Raw genomic sequence first — 24,867 nt, 5'->3', positions numbered from 1 at the left:
GGAACTGTATTTTAAATTCAGTTTGAAGCCTCAATATAACTGGAAGCCTCTTGTCTAAGATTTTGTGACAAGTTTTAATGTCTCAGCTATTTTGGAGGTAAAGTCTGTGTTGTCCCTAAAGAAATGCTTCGCGTTCTGGCCTGAACTGATAGCGCCGCAGACGAACAGCTTGAGAGAGCCTTATGGGGCAAGGCCAAGGCTGCTGACTTGTTCCTTGTTCTCCCAGTTACTTTGTGATCCTAAGGCCCTCAAGATAAGTACTTGTTGAGGGAGGAGCCGCCGAGGAGCCTGTGAAACCGTGCAGGAGGACCTATTTGACAAAGCAGCGGCTGCCGGGAAGGTCAAGATCACAGCCTTGAAGAGTGGGTCACTTGGAGCCGGCGCCGTGGCGCAGTAGGTTAATCCTCAGCCCCCATATGGGCGCCGGTTCAAGTCCTGGCTGCTCCTTTTCCGATCCAGCTCTCTGCTATGGTCTGGGAAAGCAGTAGATGGCCCAAGTACTTGGGCCCCTGCACTCCGTGTGGGAGACCTGGAAGAAGCTCCTGGCTTCGGATTGGTACAGCTCTGGCCATTGTGGCCATCTGGAGAGTGAACCAGTGGATGGAAGACCTTTCTCTCTGTCTTTCCCTCTCACTGTCTGTAACTCTGCCGCTCAAATAGATAAATAAAACCTAAAAAAAAAAAAAAAAAAAAAAAAAGTGGGTCACTTAGAGCCCCGCGTTGGTGAGACAGTGCCGTCGGCAAAGTGGAGATAATATTTTTCTTGCAGGGTTGTTTTAGACATAAAGTGGAATCATGGGTAGACAGGCATCTGGTAAACCCTCATACCTGTGGGTGCTACTGCCGGTGCAACCACACCATCCTCCCTCAGGCTTCTACCAGGGTCGCCTTTCCTCCCGTCTGTCTTTGTCTGCCTCTTTGACAGCATTCATCTGTAATGCTTCGGATTCTCGCCCATTCACGTGGCCCTTCCCTCCAGAGACGCCTAGTTAGTGAGCATTCTGAAATTCCGACTTTCCCACTTCAGTCATGAAAGCCCTTCCACTGGTTGAACACCGCGTTCCTGGTCACGTTCAGCTGTATCTTTTTCACTGGAAAGTTGGTATCTGGTTTTTTTCCTGGATGAGGTTGGCTTGGTGGTCACGTGATCAGCTGAGACCACCTTCCTGTCCCTGGGGTCCACACTTTGCAGTGAGTGAGCCTGAGGAGGTGGTACCGTGGGTGGCACCCATGGCATCCGTCGTCTGAGAAAAGTGGGTTCCTCACCCGGGCACCGCTCTGTGAGTCGCCACAGGGCCAGCCCTGGCCGTGCTGTGGCTCTGACAACGCAGAGCCATCCTGCTGAGGCGAATGGGCGTGGTGGGCACAGGTGCAGGAAAACAGGTCATCTGGGAGCCCAGGCTGACACACGTGGAGGAGCAATGGCAGACAGGGAGGACATATTTTTTTTTTCTTCAAATTCTGTTTTTAAGTTAGAAATAACTATTTTTCTGTGGGGTACACAATGTTGTTTTGATACCTATATCTCTTGAGAATGGTCAAACCAGCCACGTCTCCATCACCCGAAATACTTAGCATTTCTTGCTGGTGGGAACATGAGAAGTCCTCTCGTAGCTACTCTGAACTCAGCATCGCGTTGGTCTTGCGACAGTCACACCCTGTGCAGTGGGACACCCAGTCTTCCTCCTCCCATCTGATGCCAGCTTTGTGTCCAGGGACCAAGGTCACAAGGCAGTTTTTGTACAAGCGTGAGTTGATGCAATCTGAATGATGCTGTTCATGTCAAGTTTGGGGGTTGGTTTGTTTGGTTTTATTTTTTTCCTGAGTGCGTGGGCCTTGTCCTGTGATACTGTGTCTAACTGTGGACTGGGGGCTCGCACACCTGTTGGTCCAGCGGCAGTTCACCTGGATGAGTGCCACTGCCGCCTCCTTCGCCCCATGCTGGAGCTGGGCTGTTGAAAGGGCATGTCTGATCCCCAGTGTACCCTGAAACCTGCCGCTGGCTCCCCCGCTTCCCTGCTGGCGCCGTAGCCCAAGGCCACCTGGCTAGACTTGCTGGCAGGAGACTGGCACCTGCCTTTTCTGTTCCCTCTCCCCTAATCTCTCTCTCCTAACCTGTTATGATCACATTCAAAACACTTTGGGAAAGTAAATACATAGTTTAACCAAGAGTTAAGATTATGTAGCTGCCACCTGGGCCAAGCACGAGGCTCCTGCCAGCAGCCCTGAAGCGCCCGTGTGTCTCGCTCAGACACAGGAGCCACCGCCCCGGTCCCCTGGGCACCGTCCGCTCATTTCAGTGTGGCTGAGGGTCCCACTGCGACACCGGAAGCCCTCTACTGAGGACCTCGGAGGCTGCATGCCCTGGGTCCCCTGGTGACCCTGAGCACTTGCCCTGCTCACCGCCGTGCCCTATCTGCTCTGGAACGCCCTGTCCTTGCCACGCTCTCAGCCTCGCCTCCCAGGACTCCGTGCGCTCCTGGCTTCCTGCGCCCCCCTCGGTGGCCCCAGCTCCTCTCCCAGGCTTCCTTCTGCCTAGGGCCCCAAGCCGGCTGTTGTGCTGGGTTGAGAACAATGTGAGGTCACCCAGAGGGGCCTTTGTTGAGCCCTGAGCTCTTGGCCATGACTCATTTTTTTATGTATGTGTATGTGTGTGTATTGTTTGTTCCTGATGCTACACAAGCATCTACACGTGGCCAGCAATTCCACTTAAATCTGACGCCAGTTCCCAGAGATAGTGCAGTCTCGCAGGTTAAGGGTTCAGTTACAAGACTCGCCCTGCTTCGGATATCATGGCCAGGCACCAGCAACCTCCACAACCCGCTCCGCGGTCCACTTGTTCTTGGGGCGGGCATTTGGCACAGCAGTTAAGATGCCACGTAGGATGCCCACATCCCATACCGAGTGCTTTGCTTTGAGTCCTGGCTCTGCTCCTGATTCCAACTTCTGCTAACACACACCTTTTGGAGGCCCTTGGCAATGGCTCACGTATTTGGATCTCTGCACCCACATGGGAGACCCGATGGATTTCCAGGCTCCTGGGGTTGGCCTGGTCCAGCCCTGGCCATTATGGGCATTTGGGAATTAACCAGCATATTGGATATGTTTTGTCTGTCTGCCTGCCTGCCTTTCTCTTTCTCTTTCTCTTTCTCTCTGTGTGTGTGTGTGTTTGTGTGTGTATCTGTGTCTGTTGGACTTTCAAGTAAGATGAAAACTGATTAAAGAAAATAGTTCCCCAGAGCAGCCCACAGGACCCAGGGCCGTGCTTTCCGCGTGACCCCTGGCTTCTTAGGAAGCATAAATCTCAGGAGCAGCCAGATCGGAGAGCGGTGCCAGGCTGGGTCCACAGGGCCCCGAGGGCAGGAGCCGCCAGAGCCGCTGAGGAGTTGGGATCCTCCTTGGACTCAGAGCCAGCTGCCCTCGTGGAAGAGTTCAGCAACTCAGAAGCTCCCAGCAAGGCTTATTCAGTGATTTCCAGGGATAGGCATGATGGATGAGCACTGGACGCAGTGTCCAGTCCAGTTCCCTCCCCTAGAGTCCAGGGTGGGTGGGGCTGAAGGTTTTTCTGGTGACTGGGCCCATCCAGAAGCTCTGCTAAGACCCACTTCGGTTGTTTTTTTTTTTTTTTTTTTTTTTTTTTTTTTTTTTAAGATTTGTTTATTTATTTGAAAGTCAGAGTTAGAGGAGAGGCTGAGAGAGAGAGGTCTTCCATCCGCTGGTTCACTCCCCATTGGCTGCAACAGCCGGAGCTGTGCCTATCCAAAGGCAGGAGCCAGGAGCTTCTTTTGGGTCTCCCACATGGGTGCAGGGGCCCAAGGACCTGGGCCATCTTCTACTGCTTTCCCAGGCCATAGCAGAGAGCTGGATCAGAAGCAGAGCAACTGGGACTAGAACCGGCACCCATATGGGCTGTTGGTGCTTCAGGCCAGGGCGTTAACCCGCTGTGCCACTGCACCGGCCCCAAGACCCACTTCTACCCAGGGTTGACCTCATTTGCACAGACTCAGACATGGTGCAATAGCAACAGATGCTCCTGTCGCTCAGGAGACTGAAGATTCGACGAGGAGCTATTTTTCACCTTCCCACACTCGTCCTCTCAGACTTGATTTCTTCATTCATGGGAGCAGATGAAGTAGCAAGAACTGCCTCGCGCAGCCTCTCGGGTATTCTGTGTCGTAACGGAGTTGGGACTCAGACCCTGACAGCTGCCTGATTGTCACAGTCAGGCCCCATTGCTGGGAGCTGCCATTGCCATCAGTGTTGTCATTGTCCTGTTGATCCTGGGGCCGTTTAAGCACAAGACATTGCATGGTTGGACCGAGAACTATGGACGTGCAGGACAGAGGCTGGGGCCCGTCGTGGAGTCTGGGTTTGGGAGCCCAGCTGGAGTGCAGCGACAGCCCTGAGCTGAGCCCGTTTCACCAGGGACTCAGTCACAGTGGGCGGAGCAAACACAGCTCAGCTGCTGCGTGCAGGTTTTGGGCACAGGAAGTACAGGCCTGGCTGCTCTCTAGGAGGCCTGGAGGGGTCAGTCAGGGGCGCTCAGAGGAAATGCCAGATTCCAGGTGGGCTTGAAGGACGAGTAGTCACCTGTGGCATTTGCTTCGTGGGACTCCTGGTCTAGGGCTTTTTTATTTATTATTTATTTATTTATTTATTTATTTTTTGACAGGCAGAGTGGACAGTGAGAGAGAGAAAGGTCTTCCTTTGCTGTTGGTTCACCCTCCAATGGCCACTGCAGCCGGCGTGCTGTGGCCGGCACATTGCGCTGATCCGAAGGCAGGAGCCAGGTTCTTCTCTTGGTCTCCTGTGGGGTGCAGGGCCCAAGGACTTGGGCCATCCTCCACTGCACTCCCTGGCCACAGCAGAGAGCTGGCCTGGAAGAGGGGCAACCGGGACAGAATCCGGAGCCCCGACAGGGACTAGAACCCGGTGTGCTGGCGCCGCTAGGTGGAGGATTAGCCTAGTGAGCTGCGGCGCCGGCCTTTTTTTTTTTTTTTTTTTTTTTTTAAGATTTATTTGTTTATTTGAAAGAGTTGCACAGAGAGAGGGGGAGAGGCAGAGAGAGAGACAGAGAGGTCTTCCATCCACTGGTTCACTCCCCAGTTGGTCGCAACAGTGACCAATTGAGCCTATCTGAAGCCAGGAGCCAGGAGCTTCTTCTGGGTCTCCCACATGGGTGCAGGGGCCCAAGGACTTGGGCCATCTTCTACCGCTTTCCCAGGCCACAGCAGAGAGCTGGATTGGAAGTAGAGCAGCTGGGATGCAAACTGGCGCCCATATGGGATGCCGGCACTGCAGGTGGCAGCTTAACCCGCTACGCCACAGCGCCGGCCACCGGCCCAGGGTTTCAAGAGCAGCAGGAAGTTGGGCTTCAGTTTTCAGAGGGGGCTTTTCTGTGTGGAGCCGTCCAGTGCTGGTTGGTTTGTTCAGGTTTGTCCTGCACCCTGCACAGGTGGAGCCCGTTGCTGGGGCACAGTGGTCTGTGGGCCTCTGCCCGGCACGCTCTGGGCGGCGTGGTGCAGCTGCACTCCGGGGTTTGCCGAACGAGACCCGGGCCTGCGTCCCTGGGGAAGGTCTCGGGGCTGTGGGCTGACGCAGCTCCTGGCCCTTGACCTTCCTGTTCGTCCTGAGGAGAGCTGCGGCCTCGGGGTTTGGAGCATAGCCAGGTGACTTGCAGCAGCTGGGCATGAGGCCGCAGGGAGCGGGGGACTGCGGACTGGAGAGGGACCTGTGGCGGGCAGAGCACTGAAAACCCTTACACACCAGGGGTGACTGGAGCAGAAACAAAACCGCACGCCCGCGTGTGCCTCTGCTGAGAAGGGTGAATCTGCAGCCCTCACTTTTGTTTCCTGGCCCAGGTCCTCAAGGGATGGATGCCGACGAACTTCTGCAGTGTCCCTTCTAAATCGTGGAAATAGGGCATGGTGTTTGGCACAGCGGTTGAGACGCTGCTTGGAGGGCCCACGTCACCTAGCAGAGTCCTGGGTTTAAGCCCTGGCTGCGCTCCCAAGTCCAGCTTCCCGCTAATGGGCACCCTGGGAGGCAGCCGGTGATGGTTCAAGTTGTTGGGTGGCAGCCTGGCCTGCCCCTGTGTGGGGAGTGAACCGGTGGGTGGGAGACCCTGTTTCTCTCTGCCTTTCAAATAAATAAAAATATTTTTTAAAAAGACAGTGCATATAACAAGTGTTGTAGAAAAAGTAGGCAATATATATAATAAAAAATAAAATCATGTGATGACCCAAGAGAAATGAGAATGTCCAGACAAACACAAGTTCCTAGCTGCACACTGATACGAACCAAAGTGGAAACAGCCAAAATGCCCACCAGATGAAAATGTGACTGATGTGATAGAAGTAACTGTTTGTGTGATTAATTTAACTTTGCTTACTTTTTACGTTTTTAATTATTTGAGAGGCATATACTCAAAGAGAGTTCTCATCTACAGGTTCACTCCCCAGATGCCCACAATGGCTTAAACTGTGCCAGGCCAAAACCAGGAGACAGGAACCTAATCCACGTCTCCCGTGTCGGTGGCAGGGAGCCACCCTGTGGCCTCCAGGGGTCCACATTAGCAGGCAGCGGGAACCAGGACTGTACCCAGGCACTCTCCTATGGGATGCAGGTGCCTTCACCAGCATCTTAGCTTACTTGGGCAAAGGCCCGCTGCCAAGTTCAGTAGCCACAGGTGCCCTCCCACAGCACAGCTCTGGCAGCCAGTGGTCTTCAGGTTCATGTTTTAGGCAGGTGCTTCAGCATGTGGAATACAAGGAAGCAGACACGCTACACTTCTGTTAGCAGTTGCTGGTGTTTCCCTGCCCAGTTCAGTCTCATCTCTGAAATAACCTCGGGTCACGGTGGGAGAGTATCCTATCTTTTTAAAATAGCCTTTTTGCATTTTTTTTGTTGTTGCTGCACACTGTGATAACATTTTATCATTTCAGTCTCCGTTTCCCAGTGTTAATTTTATTACTAAAACAAGTGGGGGCTGCTGCTTGCAGATTGGTGGGAGTCCTGGCTGTTCTGCTGATCCAACTCCCTACTCATGCGCCTGGGAAAGAAGCAGAGAATGACCCAAGAACCTCAGCGTCTGCCACCCACACTGGGGACCGACCAGGATGACGTTCTGGGCTCCTGGCTTCAGCCCTGGCCCTTGTGGTCATTTGGGGAGTACACCAGCAGATGGAAGGGCTCGTTATCTCTCCCTTCCTCTCTGTAACTCTGCCTTTCAGATAAATAAATCTAAGCAGAAAACCACCAGTACTTCAACAACTGCTAAAGTTTTGCCTGTTTATTTCCCAACCCTTTATCACATCTATACAAGCACCTCCAAAAAGTTTGTGGAAAATGGACTTAAAAGGTAAGCTTATTCTGGTGCAGATTCTTAAAAAATCCACAAATACTGGTATTTCGACAGTCACTGTTAATACTATTGTGTCTACTGTGTGACCTCAGCATTATATCACAAAATATTTTCCTCCATTTCCAAATGCTCTTTGCTTTAGCAAGCAAGTTAAGTAGGTTTTTTTGCCTCTAACCCAGACCTCCACGTAACTGAACACTTGGTTTGTGTTTGTGAAGGAGGGATTCACCCTGCCTGTCCCCTGCCTGCAGCCCTTCTGCAGAGAGCATTTCTGTGCCCCAGGTGCCCACGCAGGAGCAGCCAGAGTTTCCATTGCAGAGGCTCTGTAGTGTTATGATTCCACTGTTGTCTCTTTGCATCTTTATCTTGAAATTTCTACTTATTTATTTGGGAGGCAGAGACGAGAGGGAAGGAGGACTCCCATCCACTGGGTCACTCCCTTGGCGCCTGCAGTAGCCAGGGCTGAAGCTGGGAGCTGGCAACTCAATCCAGGTCTCCATATGGGTGGCAGGAGCCCAGTTACATGGTGCCTTGGCCTATACTGGCGGGGAGCTGGAATCAGGTGGAGCCAGGGATCAAACCCAGGACTCTGGTGTGGGATACAAGCTTGCTTGCTTGCTTGCTTTCAGATTTTATTTATTTATTTATTTATTTATTTATTTATTTATTTATTTGAGAGGTAGAGTTATAGACAGAGAGAGGGAGAGACAGAGAGGTCTTCTGTCTGCTGGTTCATTCCCCAAGTGGCTGCAACGGCCAGACTGGGCCAATTTGAAGCCAGGAGCTAGGACCTTCTTCCAGGTCTCCCATGCGGGTGCAGGGGCAAGCACGTGGGCCATCTTACACTGCCTTCCCAGGCCACAGCGGAGCGCTGGATCGAAAGAGGAGCAGCCAAGATGCCAACCGGTGCCCACATGGGATGCCAGCGCTGCAGCTGGAGGCCCAGCCTACTATGCCTCAGTGCTGGCCCCTCTCTTCTTTTTTTAAAGATCTGTTTATTTATTTAATTGAATTGCAGAGATAGAAGGAGAAACAGAAAAAGAGAGATCTTCCATCTGCTGGTTCACTCCTCAGATGGCTGCAACAGCCAGGACTGGCCCGTGCTGAAGCCAGGGGCATCTTCCAGGGCTCCCATGTCAGTGCAGGGGCTTCAGCACCTGGGCCATCCTCTGCTGCTCTCCTGGGTAGATTAGCGAGGAGCTGGATTGGAAGTGGGGCAGCCGGGACTCGAACCAGCAGCGCCCATGTGGGAGGCCAGCTTCACTGGCAGCGGCTTTACCCGCTGTGCCCGAGAGGTTAGATCTCGTGTGTCCAAGGTTCAGCTGTTCTTGGAGCAAAAGGGTGAAACAGTCCTTTTGCAGAGGTCTTGTCTCTTCTCCTTTAGGATCTGGTCAACACTGGACTCAGCACTTTCTTTTTCTTCATTGCCTCCATTGCCCTGGCCGCTCTAAACCACAAAACTGGAGCAGAAATTGCCGCCGTGGTAAGCGAACTCGGGGGCGGGGGTGTGGGTGAGCCACAGCCGACAGGGCCCCGCCTGTGGCTTTCTGTCCCCTGTCCCCGGCGTGTGTCCTGCCCACCCGCCGCCCTCAGCTACTGCTTGGCTGACAGTGATGGGACCCCGTCTTGCGCGGCTTGGCAGTGCCAGGCACTTCTTCTCTCTTGCGGGTGGAATGCTGGGGTGGGGGCCAGGGAGCATGAGGCTTTCACTCCCTCGGCCCTGCGTTCCCGTGTTGTTCTGGGTTCACAGGAACATGTTTCACGCTCATAGCTGGGGTGGGGATTAAAAAGTTTATTAAAAAATTTAAACGCGGGGCTCTCCCAGGTACCACTTAATCAAAGAATCAAAGCCCTCTGCTTGTCACCTTGGAGCTGCCAGGTGAGGCCGCTGGCCAGCAGAGGCCAGCCCCACTGCCCAGTGTGAGGCTCACACGTGCGTCCCTCACTTTCACCTTCAGTGTGTTTTCTCACCTTTGTCCAGAGGCCACGGAGGTGCTGGGAAAGAGGTCCTTTGGTGACCTTTAAAAGGTCCAGAATACTGCATTAGGACCCTAGGCCATCTGCCGGTCAGGCGGGATTTTCTTCCACCGACACCCACGGCCTTGCACAGGGCAGGCGCATGCCGGGGTCCAGCGGGAAGGGCTGCCCGCGGCTCGGGTCGGGGGCCCGGGACCAACCGTGCCTGTGTGTTGCAGATATTTGGCTTCTTGGCCACGGCGGCGTATGCGGCGAACACGTTCCTGGCTGTGCAGAAATGGAGGCTGAGTGTCCGCCAGCAGAGCGCCAATGACTATATCCGCGCCCGCACCGAGTCCCGGGACGTGGACAGCCGCCCAGAGATCCAGCGCCTGGACACGTGAGGAGCGCCAGGCCGCCCCCCGCCGGCTCTCGGCCCATCCTTCCCAGCCCCTCTCCCTCGGCACATCCGGTTGTTGCGTGATTCGGTGGAATGGTGACCTCCTGGGTAGAAGTGCCGCTTGGGGAGGGGTCTCCAGGATGGCACAGCATGGGCCCGTGGCAGGCTGCGAAGGCCCACGTCCTGCGGGGTGGCCGACCGCCCTGGTCCACCTTCCGTGTGCACCGTCTCAGAGCACAGGCGCCCCTCCGACCCTGAACCGCACTGTCCCCTGTGCCTGTGAAGAGTCAAGACTTCGGATTCAACCTGGCTGCTCCCAAGAAGGGGTGGGCACCAAGGGCCGAGCCGTGGGGTTGGGAGGCCAGCAGCAGCCCCTGTGTGAGACCCTGGTCCTGCTTGGGGTCACGTGAGCCTGTCTGCCAGGGTGGCCCTACTGCTTGTCATCCACACCCAGGACACTCAGGTGGCCAGCACGGCCAAGGCCACAGACGACCATCAGGGTCTTGGCAGGGGAATGCTGGTGGAGCTCTTGACTGGGCCTGGGCTCCGTGGGGGTGGGGCAGGCCGTGTGCAGCTGGGACAGCTGACTCCTGTCACCCACCCCACTGCGCAGTCTCCCGACTCTTGTTCCAGTGACACCTCTGAGCCCCAGGTTCTCCTCCGGGAACACGGGGGCCAGCTTGTTTTCCAGTTTCCTTCCTGTCCCTGAGTCCTTTGAGGCTGAACTGCAGAGTCGCTGGAATTTTACCTTCTCAGGCAGAACCAGCAAAGAATCGTGGTCCACTGCAGCAGCCAAGGTGCTTGCCCTGTTGTCGGGTTTGGGACCACGGGGAGGGGGTGTGTCTGTAGGAGGTATCCGCCTGCACCCCTGCCCTCTGCCTGTGTAGACCGGTCCAGGATCTGGACGCACAGGGCGCATCTTCCCAGCGGCGTTCAGGAGGCACAGTCATCACCCGTCGCCACCATGGGTGTCACACTGTGGACCCCAGGCCGGGAAGAATCCTGGTTCATTAAGGCTTTTGATTGATTCATAATCAAGTGCAGATATTTTTTGAGATGCGTGAGTTCCATGAGCTTCTCTCACATCTTAGGGGTTTTTTTTTTTTTTTAATTTGAGTAATTTTATCTTTGATGGAAAAATGTTTTTTGCCTGTCCGGTGTTCACTCCTGGAGCCACTTTCAATGTTTACAAACCTCCCTTGGGTTTCGCCTCCCCAGGCAGCGAGCCTGATGGCTGGGAGGATTCCGCAGCCCTGGGGAGAGGCCCCAGGCCCCCAGCCTGACGAATGTTTACATGACAGCCTCAGAGCAGGGAGAGCGGGCTGTGGAGGAGTGTCCCCCTGCGCCCCTGCACCCCTGCATAGTGGATTCTTCCCAGCAAGGTGTGGGGGAGTTCATCCGGCAGCACCGCCGGGCTGGGGCCTCTCCAGGAAATGGTACAAAGCTGTCTCTGAAGGGTCAGGGTCAGGGTCAGGGTCAGGGATAAGCCCACTACACCCAGCATCCCGCACAGTCCGAGTTCTGCCACAGCTCCTGGCCGGGGCAGTGGCCCACAGGGCGTGTGTCCAAGCACCACGTCCACCTCGGGCTGGCGCAGCTGGGCTGGAGGTACCTTCCTCCCCCACCCCCTCCCCCAGAGGCCTGCGCCCAGCCCTTGGGTGTCAGGCACTGATACAAGTCAAGCTTCACAAACTTGGAACTTACTTTATGTTGTGATTCGGGGTGGAGAGTATGGCATGGGGATTTCATCTGTTCATTTTCTGTATTTATTTTGTATCTGTCGAGTGTGTCTGCTCAGTGAGGATGGGACTGGCTTCCCTCCGGGAGTCCCAGAGCCTTCACCCCTTGCGCCCACAAGGAGGGGCCACCCTGAGCTTTCTCAGAAATCTCCTGGGGGCCCCCGTCGCTTGGCCCTGAGTCAGGGAAGGCTGAGCCTTTTGAAGTCAGGTTTCCCGAGTGCCCTCCGGAAAGCCGGTTTCAGGTCTGGGGTAAGGAGACAGCTGATTGTCCAAGGAGTAGCTCCGAAGCTGACGCCAGGCAGCGAGGAGGAGCCCACGTGCCTCGTGGGACCTGGGAGCAGGTGCACAGCCTGGTGACGCAATCCGTGCGGCGATTTTTGCCCCTGTAACTGCTAACATCCTTCCCTCCCCCGTGGCTTCTGAGTCTGCCCACGCGGTTTATCTGGCTCCCGCTGGGACCAGAGGTGGCCGGGCACACTTCTACGGCAGGCGGCACCATCGCCCAGCTCCACTTATAGGGCCGTCGGGAGGGGGTTGTGGCCGGCCCTGGGGTACCCGAGGGCACCTCGCACAGAAGACCATCCAGATCGGGGCCTTACGACGACCTCTGCAGTTGGAAGGAAGCATAGATCTGCATCGAATGGTTCTGATGTGGGCCAGCGTCAGGCTGGGGGCACTTGGAGGCTGAAGCAGCCTGACTGGTTTTTCCGGGCCTCTGAGCGGGCGGGTATTGGCTTTCATGTCGCTTCCCTTCCGCTGGGCCTGCAGGGAGCCTGTGCAGTTAGCCCTCAGGAACACGTGCCTGAAGCCCGGCGCTGCTGCCTCCGGAGAAAGGCCGCCTGGGCAGTGAGCTGGGAGGGGCTGGTTCCCTGCCAGGAGGGAACCGCTGCACCCCTCCCCGCACCGTCCCTGCTGTAGGGACCACAACCATGAAGGCCCGAGGACGGGTGGCCCCATGCACAGCTGGGAGAGGGCAAAGGCAGTCCCAGCCTGGAGTCTCATCCGGAAGGCTGAGCTAAAGAACACAGCCACCCAAGGGAGGTGACTTCTGTCGATTATGGCAAAGCAAAGCAAGGTCTCGGCAGCCCGAGCATGGGCAGGGCCGGCTGTGTCCTCAGTGCCCGCAACCGTCCCCCAGCAGGAGGGCGCACACTGGCACACAGGCGCAGCGCGTCTTACCTGCACTCGCGGGTCCCTGCGAGAGCTGGGACTCCACTGAAGACCCCAGCCTCTTGGAGCTGCCACTCTCGTCCGCCCTTCTTTGAAGCCTTCCTCGCAGTTTAGACTTGGTCAAGCCACGGGGGGCTCTGAGACAAAGCAACAAGGATTCTGTACGCCCACGCGAGTTCTCTGTGTGTTCTGTGAAGTCTTGCTTGCCACGAATGAGCCTCGAGTAACCCTGGTGCGTGTCCTGTCCTGCCTGTGCGTGGCCCGAGCTCGTGTCTTCTCGTGGATTTGCATGTGCTTCTCCGAGGGAGCTCCTCACCCGTGCGTGTGCGCTCAGAGGCGCGCCACAGTCGGGGCCCTGTCTGCACGAGACCTCCTGTGGGTTGTCTCAGAACCTGTCCCAAACAGCTGGAGAGACACGGGGCCGACGTAGTGATCCCGAAAGGCTGTGATGAGGTCGGTGGTTCCTGTTGTGCCAGCCACGCTGCAACCAGAGCAGCCACGAAGCGACTGGCATTCTCTCCAGATGGCGTTCACAGAGAAATCACAGAGAACACACTTTCTAGCCAGGGGCTGCTGGCTGATTCTGAGCAAACAAGTGGCTGGTGCTGCCGGGGTCTGCTCTTAGCCTATGGGGTCTTCAGACTCCGTCCCTGGGCTGTGTGACTGCATCTGCACTGGCTCCCTGGGCTGTGCAGGGGTCCGTGGGAGACAGGGGGGAAGAGAGGGATCCCCCAGCACCCCCAGCCTGGGTCTCGCCACACAACCAAGTGTCCCAGTCAGCATGGGGCATGAGCTGAGTGCCGGACACTGGTTTGCCAGGGAGAGGCGGGCTCCCGGCGCCTTGTTTGGGAACCCATGGTCTGGGCTCAGATGTCCTCCCAGGCAGGACGCAGGCCAGCCCCTACCACCCTTGTGCTTCGTCAGCTGTGAGTCTGCCAGTTCCCCTCTCTGTAGAAGGTGCCATGAAAGTCAGGCCTGGTCGGGAAAGTCATTCACCGCCATGTTTGACATTTTGTTTCTTTTAAACACTCTCAAGGAAAAACGCCTTCAGCGTCTGTTAGCTCTTGAGGAAGGTTCTGGAAGAGAGGTTTCCATGGCCTTTTCTCATAGCACACATCGTCTGTACACACGTGTGCATGTGGCCCTGAAATGGGCGTGTCCTGGCCTGGTCTCCCTTCCTTGTCTGGAATATGTTCTTGTCCTTGTGGGTACGATTTCCCAACCTTTGGGATTTTTAAAATTCTTTTCATTTCTGGTTTTCCTTATTCCATAAACAGTAAAGAAAAGCAAGTGACCCACAGACCCGCTGAGCCGGAGTCGCTGGCGACCTATCTAGGGTAGAGTTTGGACCGTGAGCCCTCGCAGGGTTAGTTTGCTCTCCCTAGGCGGCTTGTTCTCCTGCACCCTTGGGTGGCAGGGCGGCTGCAGCACAGAACACACAAAGGCCTTAGGTTACGGTGCTGAGCGCGCCCGGTGAGCCGCCGAGACTTGTATGGCTCTGATCGCCAGGTGGGAGGTGTCGCGCCTCCTGCATCAGCCTCGTGCTGGGGTTTAGGGCCAGCTGTTTCTCACAGTTGCGCCTGCAAGGAGAGGGACTGCAAACCAAGAGGGTGAGGACGGTGCGTGTGGGAGTCAGGCCTGATCCGAAACTGCCAAGAGACACGGGGACCCTGGCAGGAGTGGCCTGGGCCTGGCCCCCAGAGGGGGCCGCCTGCTCCCAACCCTTCCACGTAGTAACCCACAGAGAAATGAGTTTCCCAACTTTGCCTTGTGGTCAGACGGGCCTGTCCGGACCAAATCAGTGCTCTCATAACTTAATGTTGCTCCACATGGCTCCTTCTGAGACAGCGCGACCCAGGGAGACGCGCTCCCCAGGGAGACGATCTGTATATGTTGAACACGCAAGGGTTCAGGAACCCGAGGCAGAAACACTAAGCTATTTATTACAAGTGTGAGTGTATCATTTTCTTTTTGCAAAGCAGGCAATTCTTTGTATATTTTAAGACAAACACTCACGTCACCTTTGGTGCCTTCCATGCGTCACTGAAGCACTCTTGTCAATCATGGAGTCGGAAAAAAAGATGTACATTTAGGTAAACCAGATAACACTATTTTTGTAGCATGAGTTTAGATTGTGTCCTTTTACTATTGCTTTCCACAGCGCTTTAAACTTCATATGTATTTTTTAAAAGAACCCCCCCCACCCCGCGGCTCCAGTCTCCTCTGCCACTTCCCCCCAGTACCACGTTTCTGCTGATTCAAGTCATCTGAGAGTACACTTCTGTGACCTCGTTATGAACTGGTGGGCTTGCATCTGGCATCTTTTATCCACTCAATCAGTGTGGAGGGCCACTGTTCACCTCAGAACAGGAAGAGGAAGGGTTGCCCTATCTCGAAGAGAGAGCCTGCGTCTGGCTCCCTGCCTGTGCCCCGGCAGCGCGGGGCACCTGCGGCCCAGCGAGCAGGCCCCTGCCCATCTCCGGGGCTGAGTCACATCCCGGGACACCTGCTGGGCCGCTGCAGATGGGGGAGGGGTGTGTGTGTGTGTGTGTGTGTGCATAGCCCTCGGCCCCCCACCCTCAATGATCTGCCCACCCAGGAAGTCAGACAGCTAAGTAATCACTTTGCAACTTAATCACCCAGGGGCACCTCCCCTGGCAGCGCTTCTGGCGGGGGTGGGGGCGGGGCGGCATCCAGTGACCATTCACTTGCTCCTCCAAGGCCTGTGTCTTCTCCACAGCTCGGACACAGATCCGGCCGTTCTGAGGTGGTGCCGCTCGGCCAACTCTGGACTCTGCACAGCTGCCATCCTGGCTTCTCACGGGGACAGGGACGCCCGGGGGGGGGGGGGGCCCAGCCGATGTGGCCCCCGTAGTTTCCTTTGAAGGACCCGTTTTTCATGGTACTTGTCTTGTTTTCATAGTGTGCAAATCTGTATTTTTGTATGTAGAGGGAAATAATTTTGTCAACACTAATCACTAATATTGTACTAAATTGTCATGAAGGAGTTCCTGGTTAATAAATGGACACGTAAACGCACGCCGGTCTCCCTCCCTGCCGATGGGCCGTGGGGCCTGTGTCCCCCGCACGTTCTTCACACCTCCTTTCGGGTGTCGGGTGTGGAAGCCGGTGCTCCGTCAGCTCGGGCCAGTTCACCAACCAGGGCCTTCGACACTGAGGTGTCTCAGGCCAGCAGCTTCCAAACCAGCTGCAAGCTGCCGGGGCCATGGCCTGCATGTGCGAGGGCCCGGGGCCGGGTTCCCTGGGTGTGGAACAGGGTGGTGACGGGGTGAGAGGCGCACTGGTGGCTTGTGCATTGCCGCCCACCCAGTGCGCTGCCCCTGAGCCCCGGGGTGGGGTGTGCAGCCTGCTCTGGCTGGGGGTGGCATAGCAGACACACACATTCCCAGCACGGGCAGCCTGGTTTAATTCATTCATTATGGCTCTCTTCAGGGTGGGAGATCCACATGCAAAGATCAAGGGTACGAATGCCCACGACTCTGGCTCACGTGTGAAGCCTTTTGGTTAAGAAGCTGCTTTTGTGTATGTGTATAAAAATTATAAAAAGTTACAAAATCCCATCGAAGGTGCATACATGGTAAGTCCTTACAAACACAAGAAGGCGCGTCTCCTCTCGGGGGAGGTGGTCTGCAGACCTGCTTGGGTGTCCAGACGTTGAGGGTCCCAAGAGCCTCTTGCCTGCTAGCCAGTCCCCAGGAAGAGGGAGGTGTAGCTGGGCCTGCCCAGCTACCCTTCGTGACACTGTCGCTGCTACGTCCTTGGTCGCCTCTGAGCTTGGGCCATGGCAACTGGCCTATGGGCTCTCCTTGGGAAGTCAGCCCCAGAGAGGCCCTGTCACCGAGGGAGGCGGGAGGTGTCAGTTGTGGGGGCCAGGGCCCCGGATGACAAGGCAAAGGTCAGTTCTGTCCCTGCTTCAAGGACAAGGAAGATACACGGTGCTGCTGGAACACAAGCCCCTGGGCGGGGCCATCCTCAGCAAAGCACCCGGCTCACTCAGGAGCATCACGTGCCCGCGGGGGTCTCTGTCAGTGGCACACAGAGCCCCCCGAGGGCGGTGCTGCCCATGCTTAATTTTGGCGGAGAGGGTGGAGGGTGTCAGGCCCATGAGACACAAATGGGGAGACCCCCCAGCCTGTGCACACAGTGGTTCAACAGTGCTGAGCCGAGGGGAGCAGTCTTGGGTGCTGGGCTCAGGGCAGAACTTCGAGGCTGCAGGAGGCCTGCTCCAGCTGTACCTGCAGTGGCCGCAGCCTCCCCCCCACGCCGTGTCCCCCGCCGGCCACACTCCCAGCAGCAGGGCGCAGGCGCGAAGGCCTCAGTCGGAGTCCGAATCGGAATTCTCTTCTGAAAGGAAGGCAGAGAGGGTGCCGGCTGGAGGCAGCAGTGCCGGCACCGGACCCTGGGGAGCCCAGGGCCCAAGCCCCTCCACAGGGAGCCCCTTCCCCTCAGGCAGCAAGTGGGCACCCACCCCACCCCTGCAAGCGCAGATGCCCCCTGCCCCCGGGCTCTTCCCCCTGGGGGTGTCGGGTACACTGGCACCCCAGCTTCAGGAAAAGGCGAGGACAGCCCAGTGGCCTCTCTCTGGCCATTTTATAGCCCGCCCCCCGATCCTTGGTCTATTTGTGATCAGAAATAATTTGATATAAGGGCTGTGAGGGGTGTCTCGAGGTTCCCCAGTGGAGCCTTCGGGAGCCGCACACCCCAGGAAGGGAAAGCACCCAGTCATGAGCCCTCCCTGGCCTCGTCAGCTCTTGCTGCAGGCTTGGGGCCAGCGAGGCCACCTGGGGCCCCCAGCCGTCTGGAGAAACGTCCCTAAACCCCCACTTCCCTTCAACCTCCTGCCGGGCTGTGCTGGTAAGATCTGTGTAGACTGTGCTATGTTCAGGTCTAACGTACGGGCCGGGAATAATCTTCAGCAAAAAATAAATACAAGGTTCATGGGAAATGCATATTCTGAGAAACCCACACGCGTGCATCCCAGTTCTCTGCAGCAAAAGGCACATCTTCGCGTTCCATTTTTACTTCAACTTTCCTGAAGTCCCCATGGACCTGAGGTTCTCCAAGTACTTAAGAAGAACAAACCAGGCATCTCGGCCGACGTGGCCCCCCCGTGTCTGACACAGGGCCCAGGAAGAAGCAGGCCACAGACACTCAGGCTGGGGGAATTCAGTGCTGAGCAGGACAGCCCATGGATTCAGCTGCACGGAGCCACTGGGGCTGCCGGCCCACATGGCCCACGCCGCCCACACCGCCCACAGGGCCCTGGCCTCTGCATTGCAGGTGCCCCGGGGCTGTGGAGGGGGCGGGGCAGGTTAGCCCATCCCACGTTAGCTCCTGGGCTTCCTGGCATTTGATGCTGCTCTGTGCCTCTAGGCTGTGACTGAGTGTGCTCTGGCTCCTCCTGCAGGCCACCCCACAGGCCCTACGCTGGCCAGACACAGCGCACAGAGGATGTGCCGGTTGGTCGGCACAGCTCTGTGGGGTAGCCTCACAGAGCCAGAGGGGGGGAACCTGCATGGCTGCTACGCTCTCCTGAGAAGCAAAACCCGCAGAAGCTGGAGCCTGTGGGCTCCGTCTGGATGCCAGCCGGGGTCCCTGGGCAGGTGAGGCCGCAGGGGGAGCTGAGCAGAGGCGGGCGGCTGCTCTGGGGACTTGTCCAGGGGGAGTGCGGTGTGGCACCGGGGCTCAGGCAGGCTCTGGGCTTGCCCTCGCCGGAAAGGCAGAGGCCCCGAGGGGCCTGGCTTCGTGCTCGGTGCTGCAGGAAGGGACGTGAGAACCAGGCTGCCGAAACGACTCACAGCCCTGCCTCTACCCAGCCAAGCGTGCCCGGGGCGGGCAGCTGGAGTCCCCAGCCAGAAACGGACACCGGCCACCCACCTTCCGCCTTGCGGGCTGTGGTCTCATCTGCAGAGTCCCCTTGCTTGAGGAATTTGGCCACGTCGTTGAAGATCAGGTAGAAGTCGATGGCAAACACGATGGTGGCAAAGAAACCAAACACCTGTGGGAACGGCAGGCAGGGTGTCGGCCGCGTACCCGGCCCCGGGAGAGCCGTGCTGAGGCGCCATGGAAGGGCAGACACAGGTGCCTCCAAGCCGTGGACTGGGAAGGGGAAAACGCTGCAAACTCGGTTGCACAAATAGCTGATCACGCCTCAGGGCAGAAGAAATGGGCCCCACGGAGCGCCCAGGGGCCAGAGCGGGGGAAGGCGTGCCCAGCCCCCACCCCAGCACCCCGAGGGGGCACCCGCAGCTTCAGGCGGGGGAGCGGGAACTCCAGGGGACACCGCGGGGCACCCCCTCCCCGGGGCGGGGCAGTCGCTCACCCCCGCTGCTTTGGATGCCCCATCTGAGTATTTGGCGACGGCCGTGATGGAGATGGCGAAGTAGATGAGGGCCGCGGTGACGCAGCGCAGGAAATCCTGGGGAGAGAGGGGTGTGGCGTGTGGCAGGATTCACCTGCGGGGGTCCCCCAGGGTCCCATCCCATCTCGGCCCCGCCCACCAGGCGCTGCCTGCTGTACTGGGGCTGCTGTCCAGGCAGAGACTGGAAACGTGTCACCCGCCCCCCCTAGGGAACCTGACCCTGGGCCTGCCACGACTGATGCGCTATCCCTCCCTGAACTGGAGACAGAGGGTGCAGAGAGGCCGGGGTGAGGCCAGGAGGCCAGAGTTCCCGTGCGGCCCTTGCTGCTGCTCCTCTGTGACGTTCGTCATCCCACAAAGCCCACTGGCGGGGCTCTGGGCCCTTGCAGGTGACAACAAGGTCTGGGAAGCCCTGCAAGTCCTCAGCTAACCCGCGTGGCCAGGATTCCTGCGGCTGAGGCTCATTCCTCCAAGGCCGCGCGCTGGGAGCACCAGCGCCACCTGGTGGCCAAAGGCTGTCTCCAGCGCCCAGCTTGGAATCTGCTCCAGGCATATCGCCTCTGAGCCGGAGGGGCCGGATCCGGCTATCCGGCGGCCTCCAACAGCAAGCCGCCCTCGGGGACATCCGAGGGTCGGGCCCCAGAGGCACAAGGCTGGATTCCTCATCTGCCCCTCTGCGATGGACGGCCAGCCCTGTCCTCACCATCATGGGCCAGCACAGGCCCTGCCACTTGTCTTTCAGCTGCATGGCATCGGCAAAGAGGAAGTAGAGGGCCAGCAGGAACTCCAGCAGCGGCGCCGTGAAGAAGGCGGACGCGGAGGACGCCACGTAGCAGATTAAGGTGATGAAGGAGAGGCCCTGTGGGGGAGGGGTTGAGGGCAGAGGTCAGAGCCCCTCCCAGCCAGGCCCCATAGGACAGGGAAGTCACCTGCCTAGCGCCCTGCAGCTGGGGACCCAGGCCCACGTGTGCTGTCCCCAGTCCTGCTCCACACCAGCTCCCCGCCCAGGCCCCAACCTCCCAGGAGACCGCCCCCACCTCCACCCCACAGTGGTTCTATGGCAGAATCCGCTCCATTCAGATGGGGTTAACTGTGGGGCGAACCCACAGCAAACAGCAACCGGTCTCCTAAGTCATACCCCAGCTAAGGGTTTGCTCACCGAATATAAATTTTATCCGAGAAATGAAAAACCCTGAACCTCGGGGAAGTGCATGCCCAAGTGCTTAGACTCGACGCATACCGAGGTCTCCAACTTATTGGAAAATCACCATGTAGAGTGAACTGACAGACACATAGATCGACGGGTGACAAAGCAAATACAGGAAGGTGTTAAAAGGCAGAGAGAGGGAGAGACACTGCTGGTGCACTCTCCAAATAGCTGCCAGGACTGGGCCCGGCGCTGTGACACAGCAGGTAAAACCTCCACCTGCAATGCTGGCTCCCACGTGGGTGCCGGTTCGAGTCCCAGGTGCTCCCCTTCTGATCCAGCTCTCTGCTGTGGCCTGGGAAAGCAGTAGAAGATGGCCCAAGTCCTTGGGCCCCTGCACCCGCATGGAAGACCTGGAAGAAGCTCCTGGCTCCTGGCCTCTCAAATAAATAAATAAATCTTAAAAAAAAAAAAAAAAACCCAAAACCATCCAGGCCAAAGCCAGGAGCCCAGAAGTGACTCTGGGTCTCCCATGGGGTGGCACAGGGACCCAAGCACTTGGGCCATCGTCTGCGGCCCTCCCAGGTGCGTCAGCAGGGAGCAGCCGGGACTCAGAGTTCTGATATGGGACGTGGGGTCACAAGCGCTAACCCAACGCCCACCCCAAAGCGTCCATTATTGTGCAGCGTGGGAGATGTTCTAGTGCCTTCCTATACTTGCAAGGTTCCTAGAGCAGCCAGTGGAGGGCGCACGGGTGCTGGGAAGGCTGCCTCTTCCACACGGCCTTGTGAAAGGGGATGTCCAAGCAGGGCCCGGGCAGGCATTGGGTGCAATGGTTAAGAACCTCCTTGGGACGCCCATCCCCCATCAGCACACCTGGGCTCTGGCCCCAGCGCTGCTTCCACCTCTAGCTTCCTGCTACTGTGCGCCCTGGGAGGAAGAAGGTGATGGCGCCAGCAGTTGGCTCCCTGTCACCCACATGGGAGACCGGGAATGAGTTCCAAGCTCCTGGCTTCAGCCTAGCCCAGCCCTGCATGTTAGGGGGCATCTGGGGAGTGAGCCAGGTGATGGCAGATTTCTCTCTCTCTCTCCAATGAAATAAATAAAGCAGATTTGTGAACACAACGTCTACTGTAGCCCAGCCTGCACACGGCAGGCGTGTGGTGGCTCCCCGGCATCTGGCACCCGCTGAGGCTTGTGGGTACCACCTGCAACCTTCAGGGCCACCCCACTCAGTGTCTCCACCAAGAGGGCACTAGAATTTGAACCCAGGCCTGAGCTGACCTGTGGGTCCCGGAGAGAAGCTGGTTTTTGTCCCCGGGGGCTGGGTTTGAGCGTGTCCACGGCTGAGCAGCTTGGAGTGGGGCCCGGCGGTCCCATGGGGCCGCCCTGGCTACCCCACAGGAAGCACTGCGGCTGCTTCAGGCAAGTGAGCTGCCTGGATCCCAGGGCACCCCCGTGGGGCAGGGGCTGAGCCCCTCTTGGGCACATAAGAAACTGAGGCATAGAAAGGGGCTGAGGCCGCCAGGGCTTCCCAGGGAGGTGGGGCAAAGGACCTGCACTTCCTTCCCCCACCCCCCTAGCCTGGTCTGGGGGATCCCCCTTAGACGCCGGTTTCCCCATTCCTGGCCTCACCACAGCATTCCATGGCTGGGGGCAGCCTCCCCACCTGCTTGGGCCTGGGGCCGGAAGGACCAGGAAGAGAGGGGGGGTCTCTGCAGCCCCCCTCCCCCCTCCCCCACTTCTGATCCTCCTGGGCCTGGATTCCCCCTCCACCAGGGGGCTCTGGGCACAGCCGGCCCGGCAGATGGTGAATTTAACCTTGCTCCCCCACCCCAAGTGGCTCCCAAAGATCTCTAGGGTGGGGAAGGGTGGCCAGCCGTGGGGCACCCACCGCCCTGGGAGTCTGGCAAGTGCTGGGCTGGTGACCTCAGAGGCAGAACAGGTAAGACAACCTTCTGCTACCCGCCCAGGGCGGTATGCCCCAGCGGCCCCCAGGAAGCATCCTCCTTCCTCCGACCCCAGACCCCTGGACGTCAGGCCAGGCGCCTCGGACCCCGTCTGCGAAGTGGGAATAGGGGCGGGTACCGTCAGGCTGCGGGGCCCTGCAACAAGTGGCCCCGCCGAGCGCTGCCCCTCGGTCCGCCTCCCGCCGCCCCTCGGTCCGCCTCCCGCCCGCCGGGTCTCTTCCTTCCCATCCCTAAAGACTCAGCGCCCGCCCCCACCCCACACGCGAGCCTGCGGATGACAGCGCGGCCGCCTCCCTGGGTCGGGAGGACAAAGAGGCCCGCCCGGCAGGGGACAGGGGCGAGCCGGAGGAGGAGGGCGCTGGGCGGGAGCCAGGCGGCGGGGTGTGCGCGGTGGGGGCGGGGGGATGAAGTCACCCCGCCGGCCCCCGCCCCCTACTGCGCGGCCTGGGCCTCACCCCATCCCGGGGGGCTCCTTGCCACTCCACATCGACCCCTCCCAGCTGCTCCAGAGGCGCTGCGGCCTCCGCCCCGCAGCTCGAGGCCCCGGCCCGCGCGGGGTTCTTATGGGTGGGCGCGGGCCGATCGCTCCTGGGGCCCTGGCCTGGCCGGTGGAAGGGCTGAGCAGCGCCGGGACGGAGCTGTTGGGCGGACCCAGAGAGCCTACCCCAGCTTCCTGCGGCCGAAGGCCTGGGTTCGGGCCCGCCTCTCCTCTGAGTCGCGCTCCGAGTTCGGGGCGCCAGTCCGAAACTTGGGGAAGTTGGCACAACTTCGCCGGGCTCTCGCGAGGAGCCGTCGGGCAGGGGGCTGGGAGCTGATCCCGTCCCCACCTGCAGGCCCACGTCTCAGCGGGACCCCCCGCAGCCCCCCGTGCCCGCCGCACTCACCGATTCCGCCAGCAGGAGGCGGCCTTTGCGCGAGCAGAGGAAGGCGCGCGGCGGCAGCAGGGCGCGCAGCGCGGGCAGCGCCGCTCCAGCCCGGGAGCCGCTCTCGGCCTGAGGGTCCGGGTCGGGGTCGTGGTCCGGGTCCGGGGGCCACATGGCTGCAGCGGCGGCACCGAGGCTCAGCCTAGCTCCCTCTCACCCAGCGCCTGCGGGGGAAGCGGAAACCCGGACTCTGCGGAAGGAGAAAAAGGCGAGCCGAGCCCGGCACGGGGCGCATCCCCCCCGCCCCGCCCCTCTCCTCCCTTCCTCTCCCCTCCCCTCTCGGCGCAGCCCCGCCCCTCCCCTGCGTCCCCTCCCCCTGCTGATCACGGCTGCGACCCCTCGTCGCGTTGCTGGCCTGGGGTTTCCTCGGACCCTCCGCCTGCTCCCTGCTCCCCGTCCCGGCCACCGAGACCCACTGCCTACTCACCCCGCCGCGGCGCCCACCCCCCAGCCCCTGCCCAGAAGAGTTGTGCACCCCCTCGTCTGCCATCTAACTTCCTGGCCGTGCACGCGTCCGCGTCCCCGGGGCCCCGACGTCTAAAGAGCAAAGACGCCCGCCCGTTTGCCGGTCCGCACCAGCGCCGACTGTACTGTCAGCCGCGGCCCCGGGCCTCCGCCTCCTCCTGTCTCTTTTGCGTGCTCAGAGTTTTTCCGGCCGCCCACCCACTCCCCAGCCCCGTTGTTCAAAGCGGCCGCTGCAGGCCTGGGTGCTGCACCCCAGCCCCCACGCATCGGAGGAGGTGAGCTCGGAACCCCAGCCCCGCCCACCCCCGCTGTGTGTGTGTGTGTGTGTGTGTGCGCGCGCGCGCGTGATTGACACACACATACGCAACACACACAACACACACACGCACACGCGCGCGACTGCAGGGCGCCTGGAGTTCAGCGTGACTTTCTCAGGGCGTGCCCATCCCTCCTCCCCCAGCCGCGAGACGGGCTGGAGCGCAAGGCGGCCCCCAGACCCCCTCCCTCAGCTGCCTCAAGGTCTCTTTAAGAGGCCTCTTGGCTGCTAGGGAGATGCTTAAATCACCAATCCCCCGGTCACTTCCGTCCCCACCCGCCATCCCCACAAACAGTAAACAAACCTCGGGAGTTTCCTAGCTTGCCCAGGGTCTTGGCACAGAGACCAAGTATAAACCCCTTGCGGGCCCTCCCTTCCTGCCAGTCCACCCGGCAGTGTCCACAGGGCCTTTGTACATGCTGCCCCTGCCTCCCGAGACGCTGCTGCTTCACCCTTCTTCCTGGAGTGAGTCCTGTTCTGCAGGGGTCCCGCGGGCTGGCATTCCGCAGAGAAGCCTTTCCTGGCGTTGGCTTGCTCAGTCCACGGCAGCAGAAAACCCAGCGCACAGGGAGGCTGCAGCTGGGGGCAGGGGAGGGGTACAGAACGCTAAGTGTGTCCACGGAGCCGTGAGTATGGCCAATCCTGCTGCCAGGTGTCTGGGTCAGAGGGCAGCCAGGTGCGCTGCACCGCAGAAGGCTGGGTGTAGGGGCGGCCGCGGACCGGGCAGGCCTAGGCCCAGGGATTCGGATTTTTGCCTCACAGCTCTTGGCAGGAGGCCAGGTCACGGGGCTGGGGGTGTCGCGGGTCTGGTCTGCGTTATTAAAAACTTGGCTCTGAACTCCAAGTCAGGAGTCAAACTCAATGTTTAAAATAGACCGAAGATCGGAGCTGACCGAAGGAGACATGGATGTCCAGAAAGCGCATCCTTACACGTCTGGGAATGCAAACTAACAGCACAACCGGCTCTCCCCAGTACCAGCCCCGCCCTGGCTGACAGCCCCAAGACGCAGCAGCCTGGGTGCTGGACCATGGGCCA

General features: G+C 59.0%; 2 protein-coding genes across 3 annotated transcripts in view; one reads left to right on the top strand and one right to left on the bottom strand.

Annotated features, from left to right (window-relative positions):
* CMTM4 (CKLF like MARVEL transmembrane domain containing 4) overlaps nucleotides 1–15,667 on the top strand; it is a 70,031-nt gene extending 54,364 nt beyond the window's left edge. The window contains exons 3-4 of the mRNA XM_051846868.2: nucleotides 8,748–8,846; nucleotides 9,559–15,667. Coding sequence (XP_051702828.1) covers nucleotides 8,748–8,846; nucleotides 9,559–9,723 — 264 coding nt within the window. The 3' untranslated portion in view covers nucleotides 9,724–15,667. The remainder of the gene's footprint in view (nucleotides 1–8,747; nucleotides 8,847–9,558) is intronic.
* Nucleotides 15,668–16,031: 364 nt separating this feature from the next.
* CMTM3 (CKLF like MARVEL transmembrane domain containing 3) lies at nucleotides 16,032–23,779 on the bottom strand. Of its 2 annotated transcripts, XM_002711555.5 has the most exons (6): nucleotides 23,627–23,779; nucleotides 23,012–23,214; nucleotides 19,714–19,869; nucleotides 18,972–19,067; nucleotides 18,527–18,647; nucleotides 16,032–16,993 (listed from the first exon to the last, which is right to left on the bottom strand). In XM_002711555.5, the coding sequence occupies exons 2-6, from the start codon at nucleotides 23,162–23,164 to the stop codon at nucleotides 16,965–16,967; spliced, it is 555 nt and encodes a 184-aa protein (XP_002711601.3). In that variant the 5' UTR covers nucleotides 23,165–23,214; nucleotides 23,627–23,779; the 3' UTR covers nucleotides 16,032–16,964. The 2 variants fall into 2 exon arrangements, with proteins under 2 accessions (XP_002711601.3, XP_069918666.1); XM_070062565.1 differs by lacking the exon at nucleotides 23,627–23,779 and having other exon boundaries at nucleotides 23,012–23,297.
* Nucleotides 23,780–24,867: the final 1,088 nt, after the last annotated feature.

This window comes from Oryctolagus cuniculus, chromosome 18 (genome assembly GCF_964237555.1).
Source record: "Oryctolagus cuniculus chromosome 18, mOryCun1.1, whole genome shotgun sequence".
Classification (NCBI taxonomy): Eukaryota; Metazoa; Chordata; class Mammalia; order Lagomorpha; family Leporidae; genus Oryctolagus; species Oryctolagus cuniculus.
This window is presented reverse-complemented; position numbering and strand designations above follow the sequence as displayed.

Coding starts and splice junctions, on each gene's coding strand:
- CMTM3 (XM_002711555.5), bottom strand. CDS start 23,164: ATGTGGCCCCCGGACCCGGACCACGACCCCGACCCGGACCCTCAGGCC. Junction 19,870..23,011: donor GCCTCCTGCTGGCGGAATCG/GTGAGTGCGGCG, acceptor CCTCCCCCACAG/GGCCTCTCCTTCATCACCTT. Junction 19,068..19,713: donor GCCTGTGCTGGCCCATGATG/GTGAGGACAGGG, acceptor CTCTCTCCCCAG/GATTTCCTGCGCTGCGTCAC.